This window comes from Hemitrygon akajei, unplaced genomic scaffold (assembly GCF_048418815.1).
Source record: "Hemitrygon akajei unplaced genomic scaffold, sHemAka1.3 Scf000054, whole genome shotgun sequence".
Taxonomy (NCBI): domain Eukaryota; kingdom Metazoa; phylum Chordata; class Chondrichthyes; order Myliobatiformes; family Dasyatidae; genus Hemitrygon; species Hemitrygon akajei.
In genome coordinates this window covers 6,691,778-6,708,171 of record NW_027331940.1, presented here as the reverse complement: position 1 = coordinate 6,708,171, position 16,394 = coordinate 6,691,778, and the positions used below count along the sequence as shown (strand labels likewise).

Below are 16,394 nucleotides of genomic sequence, written 5' to 3'. Positions count from 1 at the left end.
ATGCAAATGAAGTGTCTGAACCCAAGAGTGTGTGATGGGACGATTCGGAGGGAGATTGACTCTGTGTGTGACCCTTTTTTTGGGTACAAAATCCTTTGTTACAAATATCGGTGCAATACAATATATACAAAACAGTGGCAAACACAATTACTTCACTACATATAGACAATAGACATTACACCAGAATGTTGCCATCTCTATCCACGATGGCATTTACACCCCGCGGAGCCCAACGGTCCCGGAACGCCATGGTCGCCGTGGACTGAGCGTGTTTTTATTCAATATTCACCCGAGCACGAACATTCCCCCTAAACATTGTCAGGCAGTTTGCCCGGGGAGATCCTCCTGTTTTTCGCCAACCCCAGGAGCAAGTTAACAAGGACGTCTTCATCCCTCCATGTCTCCCCCCCCCCTTTACTGGATGACCATATATAAATATGGGGCTAAAGATGGGGCTAAGATGAAACCAGAAGGCGAGAAGCAACCCACGCAAAAAAGGGGCTGCAGCCTCTCACACTCCAGGTATACGGTCTCCTCCAGCTCGCAGAAGTGACATGCGGGTGGGAGATCCGTGTACAAACTAAAGTGCTTCATGCAGGGCACCGCTCTATGCAGCAGCCTCCACCCGAGATCCCGCAGGTACATGGGAAGAAGTCCCTCGAAAAGAACCCACTGCGTCTGACCTTGGGAATGTGTGATTCGACGATGCGGAGGGAACTTCTCTCAGGTTCTGACCCTGCGAGCATGTGATGTGACGGTCTGAAAGGTGTGTAGCACAATGATGCAGAGGGAGCTTTACTTGGTATCTGACCCTGGGAGTGTGTGATGGGATGGTGCAGAGGAAGATTCTGATAACGTCTAGCACTGGCGAGAGTATTGGAAAGGCGTGGAGGGAGCTCTACCTGGTGTCTGATCCGAAGAGTGTGTGATGGGACGTTGTAGAGCGAGCCTCACTCTGTATCTGACCCCGGGAATGAGACTGTGTGGACGGAGCTTAAGCCCGTGTTGATTGCTACGGTTCCATTCTTTTGTTCGTGATCTTTGTGGACGCGGGTCCGATATTACACAGTATATGAGCTTCCAATCTGCTTAGTCGTTTTTGTCTGCGAGCGCACAGGAAGGTGAGGTTCAGGATAGTGCGAGTATCTCAGGTGTGAGGAAGCGGTGGTCAGCCTGGATAGAGATGGGGATTGAGGAGATCCTGGGCACCAGACACCATCAGACTGACATCCTTCAGCCTGGAGCTGAGACACTGCTGTACTAGTGTGAGGATCTCCGACCCATTATTGTAGTTCGCCGGGTGTGGGGGGGGGGGGAGGGGGGGGGGTGTGCAGCAGTAACCCTAGGTCACTGTTTCTCCTCCAATGAGACTGAAGTCCGGCACCAGGACAGGAAGTTACAGCGGTTTATTGATTTCATCATGACAGATGTAAATTAAACAATGTGTGAGCTGCTGACGTGCGGGAAAAATTGAGCTGCTCCCGACTCACTCACAGTCACACACAATTAACTGACCGGCGACAACGAGTGACCGGTTGAATAATCAGTCCCGTTTCTCACCGTCACTCTGCATCGCGGAACCGATGATTATAAGATCACACTTCAGGGCCGTGTCCGGGATCGCTGCAGATCCAGGGTCACTGCAGAGGGATTTGTCAATTTAACATCATTATATCGGATAGACGGCCCAATACACCGTCCTCAGCAAAGGGAGCAAAAGGATTCTCTCCCGGGATAATCCCACCCCGGAACATTGGTGTTTTAGACTGAGCTCTGGTCCCAGTTCGTCTTGTCTGTGTAATTCCCCGTGGTCCCACTTGGGGAGTTCTTGAACCCGGACACGGGCCAGAACAGCGGCGCTGAACGGAAGGCTGAAGTACGTCACTGCGGGATCGGCTCTGACGTCAAAGTTCGCTCGGCAGGAAACGGGGTCCGTTAAAATCGTTGGACATTAAACCTGTAGAGTGGCCATTAAAATGGAGGAAGGGAGTTAAAGGGGAGGGTGGGGAATCGGCCAAAATGTCCCCATCCTGCGGGCGGGGATGTTCACACATTCAGATGTTCACGGATCCACGCTCAGTCCATGTCTGAGTTCCTGTAGAGATCTCAGTTCCTTTCTCCCGGTTCGACTGAACTGATTATTCCACAGTCTGAAACAGATGAAAGAATAAAGATGAAATGAACATACTACACAGCAGTGTCAGTAGCAGGGCCTAGAGTTAATATTTCCAAAACAGTCACTGAGAATTATCTCCAGAAAACCTGCGGATGCGCTGATAGTTTATCACATTGAACATTAACACAAGCACTCACCCGAACCACTCCAGACTCCCAAGGTTCAATATGAGGTGGCGGAGAGCGGGGACAGATCGGTCTGAGAGAAAGTTTTTACTCAGGTTCAGCTCCGTCAGTGAAGTGTTTGTACTGAGAGCGGAGACAAGATCCTCGGCACCAGAATCTGTGAGACCGACACTGTCCAGCCTGGAGATGAGAGAGAGTGAGGGTGAAGGACACAAAGAGACAGGAGTCGGTACAAATCCACAGTGTTTATAAGTAACGCAATTAATGATCATATTAATGTTCAGTGTCAGACACCCAGTGACTGTTAACACAATCTCCCACAGATTGGTGCTTACCCCAGTTTCTGTATTTTACACTCCGGGTTCCTCAGAGCCGCAGATACCAGTTTCACTCCTTGATCTCCGAGTTTACTCATCCCAAGTCTAAACACAAATGGACAAATTGCTGAACAAAGTGATTCAAACCGTGGGTCCGAGGAAATTTCTCACTCGGATACTTGAGGAAACATTAAACCCTTCAGTAAATCACTGATCGGAGTTCCCATCACTGTCAATGTCCCTCACTGCCCAGCTCCAGGGTATTCACCGAATGTCAGTAATTTAGAATGTTGGTGTGAACCTGTAAACACCACACATTCTGTCCCATTCTCCGATGGTTAGAAAGAGGAGAGTTCAAGGGTTGAAATTCCCACTGTGAGGAAGAGTTGTGAATGGAAAAATGTCGATGAGAGATGGTGGAAGAGACCCCACATGAGGAAAATGGATAGGGAAGACAGATCCTGCAGCAGGAAGGGGATGGGGATGAGAAATCCCTCAGGAAGAAGGGAGATGGGTAAGAGAGATCCCACAAGAGGAAGGGGATGGGGAAGAGAGTTCTCAAAGGAGGATGGGCGATATGGAAGAGAGATCCCATGGAAGGAAGGAGGATAGGGAAGAGATTGTAGTGAAAGGAAGGGCAATGGGGATGAGAGGTTAGACAGGAGGATTCTGAGAGGAAACGTGAATCCTACAAGACGAGGGGATGCAGAATTAGATTGTAAAAGAGGAGATGCGCCCATGGTGTTTCCCTCTCACTGGAACAATCTGCTGACAGTCTCTTGTCCCTCACCGGGAAGGGGGTGTGAATCTCTGACCCATCTGCTGCAGTCAGTGTCACTCTGGGTGTCAGTAAAGATGAGAAGGAACATTGTCAGAGCCAGCGAGAAACATGGCTATACCTGTGATTTATTACCAATAAACCACAGGAGGAAGTGAGATAGAACCATAGAAACATAGAACATTAAAGCACAGAAACAGGCCTTTTGGCCCTTCTTGTGACGAACCATTTTTCTGCTTAGTCCCACTGACCTGCATCTGAACCATATCCCTCCAAACCCCTCTCATCCATGTACCTGTCCAAATTTTTCTTAAATGTTAAAAGTGAGCCCGCATTTACCACTTCATCTGGCAGCTCATTCTACATCCCCACCACTCTTTGTGTGAAGAAACCCCACCTAACGTTCCCTTTAAAATTTCCCGCTTCACCCTTAACCCATGACCTCTATTTTTTTTTCTCCCCGAGCCTCAGTGGAAAGAGCCTGCTTGCATTCACTCTATCTATACCCATCATAATTTTATACACCTCTATCAAATCACCCCTCATTTTCCTACGCTCCAGGGAATAAAGTTCTAACCTATTCAACCTTTCTCTGTAACTCAGTTTCTCATGTCCCGGCAACATCCTTGTAAACCTTCTCTGCACTCTTTCAACCTTATTAATATCCTTCCTGCAATTCGGTGACCAAAACTGCACACAATACTCTAAATTCGGCCTCATCAATGTCGTATACAACCTCACCATAACAATCCAACTCTTATACTCAATACTTTGATTTATAAAGGCCAATGTAACAAAAGCTCTCTTTACGACCCTATCTACCTGTGACGCTACTTCTAGGGAATTTTCTGTCTGTCGTCGCAGATCCCTCTGTTCTACTGCACTTTTCAGTGCCCTACCATTTACCTTGCATGTTCTACCTTGGTTTTTCCTTCCAAAGTGCAATACCTCACACTTGTCTGTATTAAACTCCATCTGCCATTTTTCAGCCCATTTTTCCAGTTCGTCCAAATACCTCTGCAATCTTTCAAAACATTCCTCACTGTCCACTACACCTCTAAACTTTGTATCATCAGCAAATTTGATGATCCAATTTACCACAACCTACAGGAGGGGAGCTGGGGGACAGCGATCGAACAGGACGAAGGGGAATGAGGATGAGAGATCCCTACAGCAGGAAGAAGATTGGGGAAGAAATCCTACAGGAGTGAAGGGGGATGAGGAAGAGAAATCCCTCAGGAGGAAGAGAGATGGGAAAGGGTATTTGGTGTGACCCTGCGAACTCCTCAAATTCCAGCTCAGTCCCAGATGGTGAGGAAAATTTTCCTGACGTGAAAGGGTCGGAAGGATCAGGGTTGAAGGATGGGACAAACGTCCCACAACTTGAATAAGATTTGTGAATTGGGAAATGTCAATGGGAGACGGTGGGAAAGTCCCCACCTGAGGAAAAGGGATAGGAAAATAGAACCTGCAGGAGGAAAGGGGATGAGAATGAAAGATCCCACAGACGAACTGATGGGACAAGATAAACACACAAGATGAGTGGATGGAGAAAGAGATTGTTCGGGAGAGGTGTGTCTGAACTGAAGCTCACAATCGGGAGAGGAGATGTGCCCATGGGGTCTGGGTATCTGGTAGTGAGCACAGTCAACAGGTAGACTGATGGTAATAGACACACACGGGGAAGGGCAGGGGAGGACAATCTCACAGAGGCATTCCTTTTCTTCTCACTGGGACAGTCTGCTGACGGTCTGTTGTCCCTCACCGGGAAGGGGGTGTGAATCTCTGGCCCACCTGCTGTAGTCAGTGTCAGTCTGGGTGTTAGTAACAGTGAGAAGAAGCATTGTCAATGGTGTAACAGGCAGCGAGAAACACGGCCATGCCTGTGATTTACTAACATTAAACTCATGGCCGTTATTCACTGATCTGATGTCTTCAGCGTCCCTTCACAAGGAACCAGAGAACCCTCCCGTCCTTGAGGAATTACTGACCGATCCCCTGGGCATTTGTCATAATTCTTCACAATCTGATTTACTGCAGTTTTACCCATATTCCTTTATAATGAAACGACACAATGGAACAGTTTCACAGTTCAGAGTGAGAGATAAATCAAGTTACCCCAAGACCTGGCACTTGTGCAGCCCGGGTCCCAGCCGCTGGATTCCTTCACACTGAATGTTGCAGTGATACAGGTCGAGGTGTTTTATTGTATCACAGAGTCCGAAAGCATGAGACAGGACCCTGCAGTCAATCGGGGTCAGTGTTATTCCACTGAATGAGAGTATTCCCACTGACCCCAGTGTGGCTTGAGCCAGTTCATGATCCTGAGACTCAAACAGGTAGTGCAATGTGTTCAGGAGGCTCCTTTTACCATCTTCACTCCTTGTATTTCCACTCTGGCGCTTAAACTCCTTCTTCACCCAATTAATCACCAGGTAGGTTATCTGATGAGGAAATGGATCGAGAAACTCCTCCAGGCCCCGAGCTGTCATTGGGTTGGAAAGACCAGCAACAAAACGGAGAAACACCTCAAATCGCCCATCTGCCGAGTTGTGGGCTTCAGTGAGGATATTCAGGATATCCCCGGGATGTGGATTCAGGAATTGTGCGACTGCAGCTACAAATTCTTGGATGGTGAGGTGTGGGAATGTGTACACCACGCTCTGGGCAGAATCCTCTCTCTCCAAAAGCTCCATCAGGAACCCGGATAGGAACTGGGAAGGCTGCAGATTGTAGTTGATCAAATCTCCATCTGTAAACACAATCTTCTTCTCGGACACTCCTCTGAAGGCCATCTGACCAACCCTGAGTAACACATCACGGGGGCTCTTAATCTCACGGCCGTGGTTTTTCAGGATGTTGTAAATATAGTAGGAGTACAGTTGGGTGATGGTCTGGGGAACTCGCTGCGGGTTCCTGACACTTTGTGTGAAGAAGGGGCCCAGCGCCAGAGCGAGGATCCAGCAGTAGGAAGGGTTGTAGCTCATGGTGTACAGGATCTCGTTCTCCTTCACGTGTTTGAAAACAGCTTCTGCCACCGTGTGATCTTCGAAATACCTGATGAAATATTCCTTCCTTTCCTCGCCAACAAATCCCAGGATTTCAGCCCAGACACTGATCTCTGCCTTTTCCAATAAATGTAACACAGTGGGGCGGGTGGTCACCAGCACTGAACACCCTGGGAGTAGCTTGTGCTGGATTAAGTTATACACAATGTCAGACACCCTGCACTTGAATTCAGGATCTGTGCATGTGGACTGTGATTCTGTGTCTCTCTGACCATCAGCAAAATTGATTTTGTCTTTGAATTCATCCAAACCATCGAATACGAACAGCAATCCTCTTGTGTGTTTCCAGATCTCTTTCAGGATATTCCCAAAGTAGGGATACTGATGCAGAATCAGTTCTTTCAGGCTTATGCTGCAGTTGATGTCGTTTAAATCGCGGAATTTGAAACTGAAGACAAACTGGAACTGTTGGTATATTTTCCCCGTGGCCCAGTCATAAACAATCTTCTGTACCATTGTTGTTTTTCCGATCCCTGGGACTCCGGCCACTGCTGCAGACATCCCGGTTTTGTTTCCAGAGAAAGATTTTTTCCATTTTTTAACAAAACTCGTTTTGAATAACTGATCAGACCGGATTTTCTCCAGATTTCTGCGGAGATGTTTTTCTCTCAATTCGTCGTGGTCTCTGCCTCTTGCCAGCAGCTCATGTTCCACCAGTCTGCGATGCCGAACAGCAGAAATGACCGTGAGCTCAGCGTATCGATCAACCAGCTGAAAAACCTTCACCTTCTCCCTCAGGATCGGGTTCACTCTCAGTTTTTCAGTTTGTTCCCGCAAAGCTTCCATGTGTTTCCTTCGAACATCTTAGGATGGACAGAAATCGACAGTCAATGCCTGATCTATAGAACATAGAACACTCAACATATTTATCCGAATAAAAAGAAACTTGTTTTCAGGATTGTTTGGGTGAAATTTGGAGATCAGAGATAAGAGTATCTGAAAATGAACGACGACCCAGAAACAGGTCTGCTCTGATTCAGATTCGCTGTTAAAGGCTCCACTCTCCCCTCTGTTGGTAGTTTGCAGATTCCCCGGTGTTCCAGCAAGCACCAAGTGCACACGTGATTCTGGAGAGGAGAGTGTTGTGTGGAGCGGATGGTTTCACTGCTTTCACTGCTCAGCTTCTGCTGAACTGCAACACTCAGAGGCTAAAAATGGTGTTGGTGGTGGGGGTGGGGGGTCTGCAATTTACTTGCTCTACAAAATTTTACTTTTTTCATAATGGATCTGATGTACTTGACACTCCTTTAGGTTTAAGCTGTCGGTACTGAGCCACAGAAAAGGAACATAATTTCTGTTTGCCTTTCCAGTCTGAGCCAGTCACGAAGTAACACGCTCCCGCACATCTCTATAGTCTCCACTGCTCCGACGAGCTGGTACAGAAAGTCAGGCCATTCCCCGGTCCCTGGCGGAGCAATAACCGTAAAATCTAGGCCACACGTTGGACAGAGGTGTAATAATTCACATGCTGGAATTCGATATTCCACCTGGAATGATTTGGACCAGTTTTGTCAAACCTCGGGATATTCGGTCTAGGGGAAGTAGAACGCCGAGGCTTCCGCTCTAAATGACAGGAATGTTTGTTTCTAAAACTCATAAGGTCTCTGAGTACAGATCCTGAGACCGGGAAGGTGTCGGTTGGTGTGACAAATGCAAATTGAATCCTGTCCTCCAGCCACAGCAACAAAAACCTGTCTCCCAGACTCTGACCGTCTCTAAACAGGGCTCTAAACACACATATTCAGACTCACAGAGTGAAATAAAGACTTTAAGGTTTCCGTTCCATCGCTTACCTTTCAGATGCGTCGGTAATTCAGATAAACGCCGCTCAGTGTCCATGTAGGCGAACTGGCCGTCACCTGTTCAAACAGATTAACCTTCATGAAGTCTGTTCTGTGTAATACTGTAAATTCATCAGCATTTACATCTGTAACACACAGTGTATTGTTCACCGTACCATGTTCCAGTATTTCATTCAATATTCTGCTCAGCTTCGGTAAATGGTGATGTAGTTTCACAAAGGATTCCCACATCACCCTCCGGGCCCCGGAGCCCTTCTCCATCACCAGATCCATGAGGAGTTTGGAAGCGCCCGATCGGTTTCCCTTCTCCGCGAGCTCAGTCACGCTCTGTAATGAACAATGGGGAATATATTGAGGAGCGGAGGGATGGGTTCAAATCTACACTGAACATGGACTGACCCAGCACACTCTGCACGCCACAGATCACTAATTATCCACCTGGCAAGGGTTAGGTGAGGAAGACACATTGTGAGTGAGCCAAGGATAGAGTGCAGGGTTGAGGCATTGTATCAGAGAGGGTTCCGTGAGGAGAGGCTGAGGCTTTAGTTAGACTTGGGGTAATGTGTTACCTATTTTTCACGATTAAAACAATGGGAATGCCAGGCAGCATAGTGGAATGCTCTTCCTACAGGGTGCGGCAAGACAGGGAGACCTCCAGTGTCCTCGACAACTGCACCTTTAGGAAATGCAACCAGATGCAGCTTCTTACAGACTGTGCTCAGGAATTGGAACTGGAGCTGGATGAACCCGGGATCACTCGAGAGGCTGAGAGGTTGACTGACAGGCTATACCCAAGGCGCAGGACACAGGTAACTGGGTAACCGTCAGGAGGGGGAAATCAAATGACAGCCACTGCAGGAAACTCCTCTATAACAACCTTACAGTTGTGGGGTATGAGATGCAGACGTTATGTTTCTGGCACTGAGGTTGATTTTGTGACTCAGAAAGGGTGAGAAGAGTGAGCTGCAAATTCAATGTTTAGAATAACAGACAGGAGATCCTGTTGAAGAGCACAAGATTACTGGATGGTGCGTTGCCAAGTTCAGAGATAACTCGCATCGAGTCTGAAATATTCTTGAGGACAGGGTGAGCAGTCAGAGGTCCTGGTCCACGTCGATACCTATGGCAAGAGTAGGAAGGGTGATGAGCTCCTGCAAATTGAGTTCATGGAGTTGGATTATAAACTAAAGGGCAGGACCCCCAGGGCTGTGAACTCGGGATCGCGACCCGTACCACGTGCTAGTGAGGCCGGAAATTGGGCGATAATACAGTGTAACATCTAACTGATGAGATGATTTATGATGGATGTCTTCAGATGTTTGGATAATTGGATCTCTTCCAAGGAAAGTGGGACCTGGACAGACATGATCGTTTTACACTCGAATTGGAGGAGAACTGATACCCTTTTGGAAAGGGTTGCCCGGCTAATTTGAAGCAATATGTTCACTTACCTCTCGAAAGGATAGCAGTAAGATTGAACGAGTGCAGAAAAATTTACAAGATGTTCCCAAGACTTGAAGGCCTGAGATATAGGGAACGTTTGAACAGGTTAGGACTGTTATAGAGTGCAGGAGCACCAGGAGATATGTGATAGATGTATACGAGTTCATACAAGGTATAGATAGGGTAGATGCGAACAGGTGTCTATTACTGAGGTTGGGTGACATCAGAATTTGAGGTCATATGTTAAGTATGAAAGGTGAACGGGAATATGGGGGGGGAGAGACTTCATCATTCAGAGGCTGCTGAGTGTATGGAACTTTCTGTCATCGGAAGTGGTATATGTGCATTCGATTTGAACATTAAAAACACCATGGATAAGTACATGAATGGGAGGGGTATGGATGTCTCTCACCGCTGTGCAGGTCAATGGGACTAGGCATATAATAACTCAGTGTAGACTTGATCGTCCAAGAGCCTCTTGCTGTGCTTTAGAGTTCGATGACTATGGCTAGGTCAAACTATGACTGGTCACTGTTGATTTTCCCCTGGGTAATAACTGGTGAACTGCAGCAAATTCACACTTCACTGCCGGGCTCCGTGAGGGGTCCAGAGCCAGCCAAAGCTGGGAACTTGCAGTGAGGAGCGGCGCAATTTCAGTGCGTTTATGAATGTGTGAAAGACCAAAGTCAAAGGGTAGTAATGCAAAGAAGGAAGTTTGGATTGAAATTGTCAGCTGCCTCGTGTGGAGTGTTGGGGTTTGGGATAATGTGTCGCTCTTCACTAAAATATGTGAATGTGTCCCAATAAAACGACGACCATTAAAAAGGTGTTTCTTGGTAATTTTTTGTTAGCTGCAGATGCTTGGATTACTTTTAATTGTATTATGTTGTCATTATCTTGGTTAACTAAATTGTTGTGGTAGTTACAAACTCCAAATGGAACAGATACAAGGAAGAGAAGGTTACTGAACTATGAGGCATGTTGAGATAGTTGATCAAATACAAGATGGTCAGTAGACGATATTCAGTACTGCCTGTTCAACTGACGATGCGATTGAAGGTAGACTCGGGAAATGAGTTGAGAAATAGGTCACTATATATCTGATTTGTGGGAAACCCGTGGGTCATCAGCAGAACACAGATTGGTGAATGGTCATTAAGGTCGAACATTGGGAACATGATATGATGTCAGACTGAGTGGTGTAAAGTGGTTCCCTGTCCACTTGCAATGTCCGTCAAGATTCACATTATTAAAGTCACGTGTCAATCATTGCCTGTATCCTAACCTGCCGAAAAGTGAATGTGTTCAGAAAATTGTAGAGGGGCGATCTCGAGGAGGTGCTCATGGCGTGAGGCACACTTTGGCTTTGCTCCATTTCTTTTATTTATTTTACCCGTAATCACTCTTAAATGTCTTACTTATACCTACACTAAAGGGGTTTATATTGCTGATATACTCTTTGAGCCTTAGTCTAGTTCGCAAGAGAATTTTAATTTTAGTCCGAAATTTATATCTTGGATTAAATTGATATACTATACCTCTTTCGCTTCGGTATTTATCAATAATCAAAGATATCATTTTTTTCAGTTGTTTTGTGGTACTAGGCAAGGCTGTCCTCTTAGCCCTTTATTATTTGATATTGCTTTGGAACCTTTAGCTATTGCAATTCATGATTCACCCGACATTTTGGTATTACCCGTGGAAATGAGACATACAAGCTATCTCTATATGCAGGTGAATTGTTGCGATATATTTCCAATCCTGATAAAAACAGTCCTGCAGTTTAATCTCTCCTTGCTCAGTTTGGTAGCATTTCAGGCTACAAACTGAATCTTAATAAGAGTGAACTATTTCCATTAAACATGCAAATTCCAATTTATAAACATTTACCATTTAAATTGGTCACAGACAATTTTACTCATTTGGATGTTAAAATTACTAAGAAGCATAAGGATTTATTCAAGGTTAATTTTTTACCTTTAGTTGATCAGGCTAAGCAATTATTTACTAAAGCGTCCCCATTGTCTTTGTCATTGATTGATCGAATCAATGTTATTAAGATACAGCTGTCCATACAGTTCATCCCTCACCACCATTCAGGGCCCCAGATAGTCCTTCCAGGTGAGGTGACACTTCACCTGTGAGTCGGCTGGTGTGGTATACTGCGTCCGGTGCTCCCGGTGTGGCCTTTTATATATTGGTGAGACCCGACCCAGACTGGGACACCGTTTTGCTGAACACCTATGCTCGGTCTGCCAGAGAAAGCAGGATCTCCCAGTGGCCACACATTTTAATTCCACGTCCCATTCCCATTCTGATATGTCTATCCATGGCCTCCTCTACTGTCAAAATGAGTCCAAACTCAGCTTGGATGAACAACACCTTATATGCCGGCTGGGTAGCCTCCAACCTGATGGCATGAACACTGACTTCTCTAACTTCCGTTAATGCCCCTCCTCCCCTTCTTACCCCATCCCTGATATATTTAGCTGTTTTTTCTCTCTCTCCCTCTGCCCATCACTGTGCCTGTTCTCCATCTCCCTTTATTTCTCCCTAGACATCCCGTCTCATGATCCTTTCCCTTCTCCAGCTCTGTAGCCCCTTTGCCAATCACCTTTCTGGCTCTCGGCTTCACCCCACCCCCGCCGGTCTTGTCCTATCATTTCGCATTTTCCCCTCCCCATCCTACTTTCAAATCTCTTACTATCTTTCCTCTCAGTTAGTCCTGACGAAGTGTCTCGGCCCGAAATGTCGACAACGCTTCTTCCGATAGATGCTGCCTGGCCTGCTGCGTTCCACCAGCATTTTGTGTGTAGAATGCTAATAAGATGATCGTTTTACCTAAATTTTTATATTTATTTCAAGCGCTACCAATTTTTATTTCTAAATCCTTTTTCGATATCGTTGACTCAAAAATTTCTTCATATATATGGCAGAATAAAAATCCTAGGTTAAGTAAAAAATCTTTACAGAAGTCTGAAAAGGACAGCAGTTTGGCATTGCCGATTTTAAGATTTTATTGCTGGGCAATTAATATTAGATATTTAATATTTTGGACAGAGGACTTGGATGTAATTCAAAGTCCACAATGGGTAAACTTTGAATGTAAATCTGTACAAGGGTTCTTACTGGTTTCTATCGTAGGGACCTCGCTTCCCTTTGCCCTTTCTAAATAGAGTAAACAAATGGTTAATCCAATGATCAAATATACATTACGGACATGGTTTCAATTTCGTAATTTTTTTGGCTTGAATAAATTTATGCTTTCAAGCACTATTATATCTAATTTCTTTTTACAACGCTCTGTTATGGATCAAGCCTTTTTGAGGTGGAAAATGAAGGGTGTAATATGTTCTCATGACTTATTCTTGGATAACTGTTTCATCTCTTCGGAACAGTTGTCTAATAAATATAATTTAACTAGGTCACAATTTTTTAGATACTTACAGATTAGAAATATTCTGAATAATATGTTACAGACTTTTCCAAATTCATATCCAACTGATATCACGAAAAAAATAGGTTTAACCCTTATCGGAGGGGCTTAATACCAACTAGTTATGATATGATTATGAAAATACAGTCAGGTATATCAGATAAAATTAAGAATAAATGAGAAAAAGAACTTCAACTTTCATTACCCACTGAGAAATGGGAGAAAAATTTTCAATTCGTTAACTCTTCCTCAATTTGTGCTAAACATGCGCTGATACGATTCAAGGTGGTGCATAAGACCCACATGTCTAAAGACAAGCTCGCTCGTTTTTACTACCACATAAATCCTATCTGTGATAGATGTCATTCGGAAGTAATCTCTTTGACTCATCTGTTTTGGTCTTGTTCTTATTCGGAGAAATGTTAGAAAGATATTTTTGATATTATTTCAACTGTTTTGAATATTGACTTACATCCCATCCTGTTACCGCAATTTTTGGCTTATCAATGGTGGAAAATAGTTATTTATCCGCTTCAACGCGTCGGGTGATTGCATTTGTTACATTAATGGCCAGAAGATTCATTTTATTGAATTGGAATGAGATTAATCCTCCCACTACATTCCAACGGTTTCCCCAAACTATATCTTGTCTAAATCTAGAAAAAAAAAGACTCAGAAGGGTCATTGTTGACCCTTCGGTGAAATTCGAAGAAATTTGGAGACTATTTATTCAACACTTTCATATGATGTAATTTGACCTTTTCCGAATCCTTTTCATTATCCTTAAATATTTGGATAGCGGAGAGGATTTATTGACATTATTGATTATATCTGTTGTAATATAATAGCGCAGCTTTATTTAGTTTAGGTTTGATTGGTTTAGCTTTTTTTCATTTTTAATTTGGGTTTTTTTTCTTTTTTGCATATTTTTCCATTATATTAACTATATCAAGATTTTGGGAGGCTTAATACATTTGTGTTCTCTATAGCTTATAGTTGTATATGCTGTTTATTATCTATATATTCCCAATCTCTCTGTATTACTATTGTTATTATGCCTATGTTTGAAAATTAGTAAAATGATTTAAAAAGAAAGAAAACTGTAGAGAGGATTGTATTGGTGAATAAAGGTTCAGGGCTTCAACATAGGAAAACGTTTTCATGATGTTGACCACAAGCATGTCAGGATGTTCATAACCCAGAGGTGCCGTTACACCGGTTCTGTCGGTCTGTGCTTGATTCAGTAGCATCTACACTCAGTCTATGTTCCAACCACTTACGTGATACCCTGGCCCGGTGAAGTGATCCTCGTCCATTAACATGAAGCCGACTCCCTCCACACCCTCCTCAATCGCCTGCTCCAGTCGCTCCTTGTAGAATCTCGTCAACCGCAACAGTTGTTGATCCTCACAACTTGACAGGAAGGCGGAGATAGCGGAGTTCAGATCTGTAGTCAGTCATAGAACATAAAATAGTAGAGTGTACCATGCGTATGCGGACACGATGCCAATTTAAACCAATCCCATCTTCTGGAACATGGTGAATATCCCTTCGTTCCCGGCCTACTCATGAGTTCAAACGCCTCTCAGATGCTGCTGAGTATCTGTTTCCAGTCCCTCCCTCGGTAGCTCATTCCAGACACCGATCACTCTCTGTGGAAAACATGCATCCTAAATCCCTTTTAAACTTTACCCTCTAATCTTAAACCTATTCACTCTAGTGTTTGATATTTGCCCCGAGTCACAGACTACCGAACTGTGCTATGCCTCTCATAAATGTATGAATTCTCTTTGATCGAGGCTCCAGAGAAAACAATCCTCTCCCGGATCCGAGTATATTCTGTAATCGTGGTGAAACTCATCTGCACCCTCGCCAGAACCTTCACATCATTCTCGTGATGTGGCTACAAGATTTGTGCACAATACTGAGATAGTCTCTTAACCAAACTGCATCCAGTTACAGCACCACTTTCAAAAATACATTCTCACACCTCAACTCTTAGCTAGCACTCTTAGATTTGCACATCCATCACAACAGACGTCCGTACATCAATCTTCTTAACGTTCCCAGCATTCACTGTGCATATCACTCGCGAACGTGACCTCCCAAAGAGCAACCTCTCATATTTGCCCGAATTAATTGTACCTACCGTCTCTCTGAGAGCTTCGCAGGCGTTTGACCATTGCAGAGGCGCTAACAAAGGTAGGAGCAAGGCACTGGGAAGACGTTTCTCACAGGTTGGCTACGCTTATTTAAAGGGAGAGTTTCGCGGGCGTTTCACCATTGAAGAGGCCCTATCAGCGGCGGGAGCAGAGCACTGCAAACTAAATAAATGTATAGAAGGGATAGGCGGGGCGGCGCTTGTTGGGAGTAGGTTTGTGGCGAGAGTAGAAGCGTCAGACTTTGACTCAAAGGCTTCAGCTCGGAAGTGGAGTTGGCTCTGGGTACGTTTCTGCAGATTTTCTTTTTTTGTTGTTGTTTATCTCTTACTGTGCCTGGTATAGTAAATGGCGGTCGTGTGTTCTTTATGCGTGCATCTCCGTGAAATGCATCCGGTAGCAGCACCTGGATGACATTCGAGTGGGAGATGATTGATCCGAGTTTACAGGGAAACAATCACCCCGACACCCCAAGATGGTAAGACGCGAGTAGCTGGGTGACTGTGAGGAGGAACTGAAATGTAAAAAGGCAGTTAGAGCAGAATACAGCAGAGGTCATTCCCCTCAAAAAAAAGTATGCCGCTTTGAATATTTTTGTGGGGGATGACCTCCCGGGGGCATATCACAGCGACCAGATTACAGGAACTAAGTATGGGTCCGTGGTGCAGAAGGGAAAGCGAGAGTTGAAGAAAGCGGCAGTGATAGGGGTCTCAATAGTGAGTGGTACAGACGGGAGATTCTGTGGACGTCAACGGGACATCCGGATCATATGTTGCCTACCAGTGCCAAGGTCAGGGACGTCTGAGATCATACCCACAACATTTTGGAGAGGGAGGGAGATCAGCCAGATGTCTTGGAAGGAAAAACAAAGAGGTCCTGAAACGAGCTTTTTGAAAACTAGGTAGAAGGATGGGCAGCAGAACCTCCTGGGTAATAATTTCTGGATAGCCGCCTGTGCCACGTGCCATTGAGGGTAAAGACAGGATGATTTGGCAGATAAATGCGCGGCTGAGAAATTGGTCCGGCGGAAGGGCTTCAGAATCTTGGATAATTGGGATCTCCTCTCGGAGAAGTATGACCTGTTCAAAAG

At 45.0% G+C, this 16,394-nt stretch overlaps 1 protein-coding gene across 1 annotated transcript in view; it reads right to left on the bottom strand.

Moving 5' to 3' along the window:
* Nucleotides 1-2,049: 2,049 nt before the first annotated feature.
* Nucleotides 2,050-16,394, bottom strand: part of LOC140721363 (uncharacterized) — a 41,170-nt gene continuing 26,825 nt past the window's right edge. Inside the window, exons 6-13 of the mRNA XM_073036202.1 lie at nt 14,426-14,592; nt 8,422-8,593; nt 8,258-8,323; nt 7,094-7,267; nt 5,515-5,881; nt 2,637-2,723; nt 2,314-2,481; nt 2,050-2,150 (exon numbers count right to left, since the gene is read on the bottom strand). Coding sequence (XP_072892303.1) covers nt 2,063-2,150; nt 2,314-2,481; nt 2,637-2,723; nt 5,515-5,881; nt 7,094-7,267; nt 8,258-8,323; nt 8,422-8,593; nt 14,426-14,592 — 1,289 coding nt within the window. The 3' untranslated portion in view covers nt 2,050-2,062. The remainder of the gene's footprint in view (nt 2,151-2,313; nt 2,482-2,636; nt 2,724-5,514; nt 5,882-7,093; nt 7,268-8,257; nt 8,324-8,421; nt 8,594-14,425; nt 14,593-16,394) is intronic.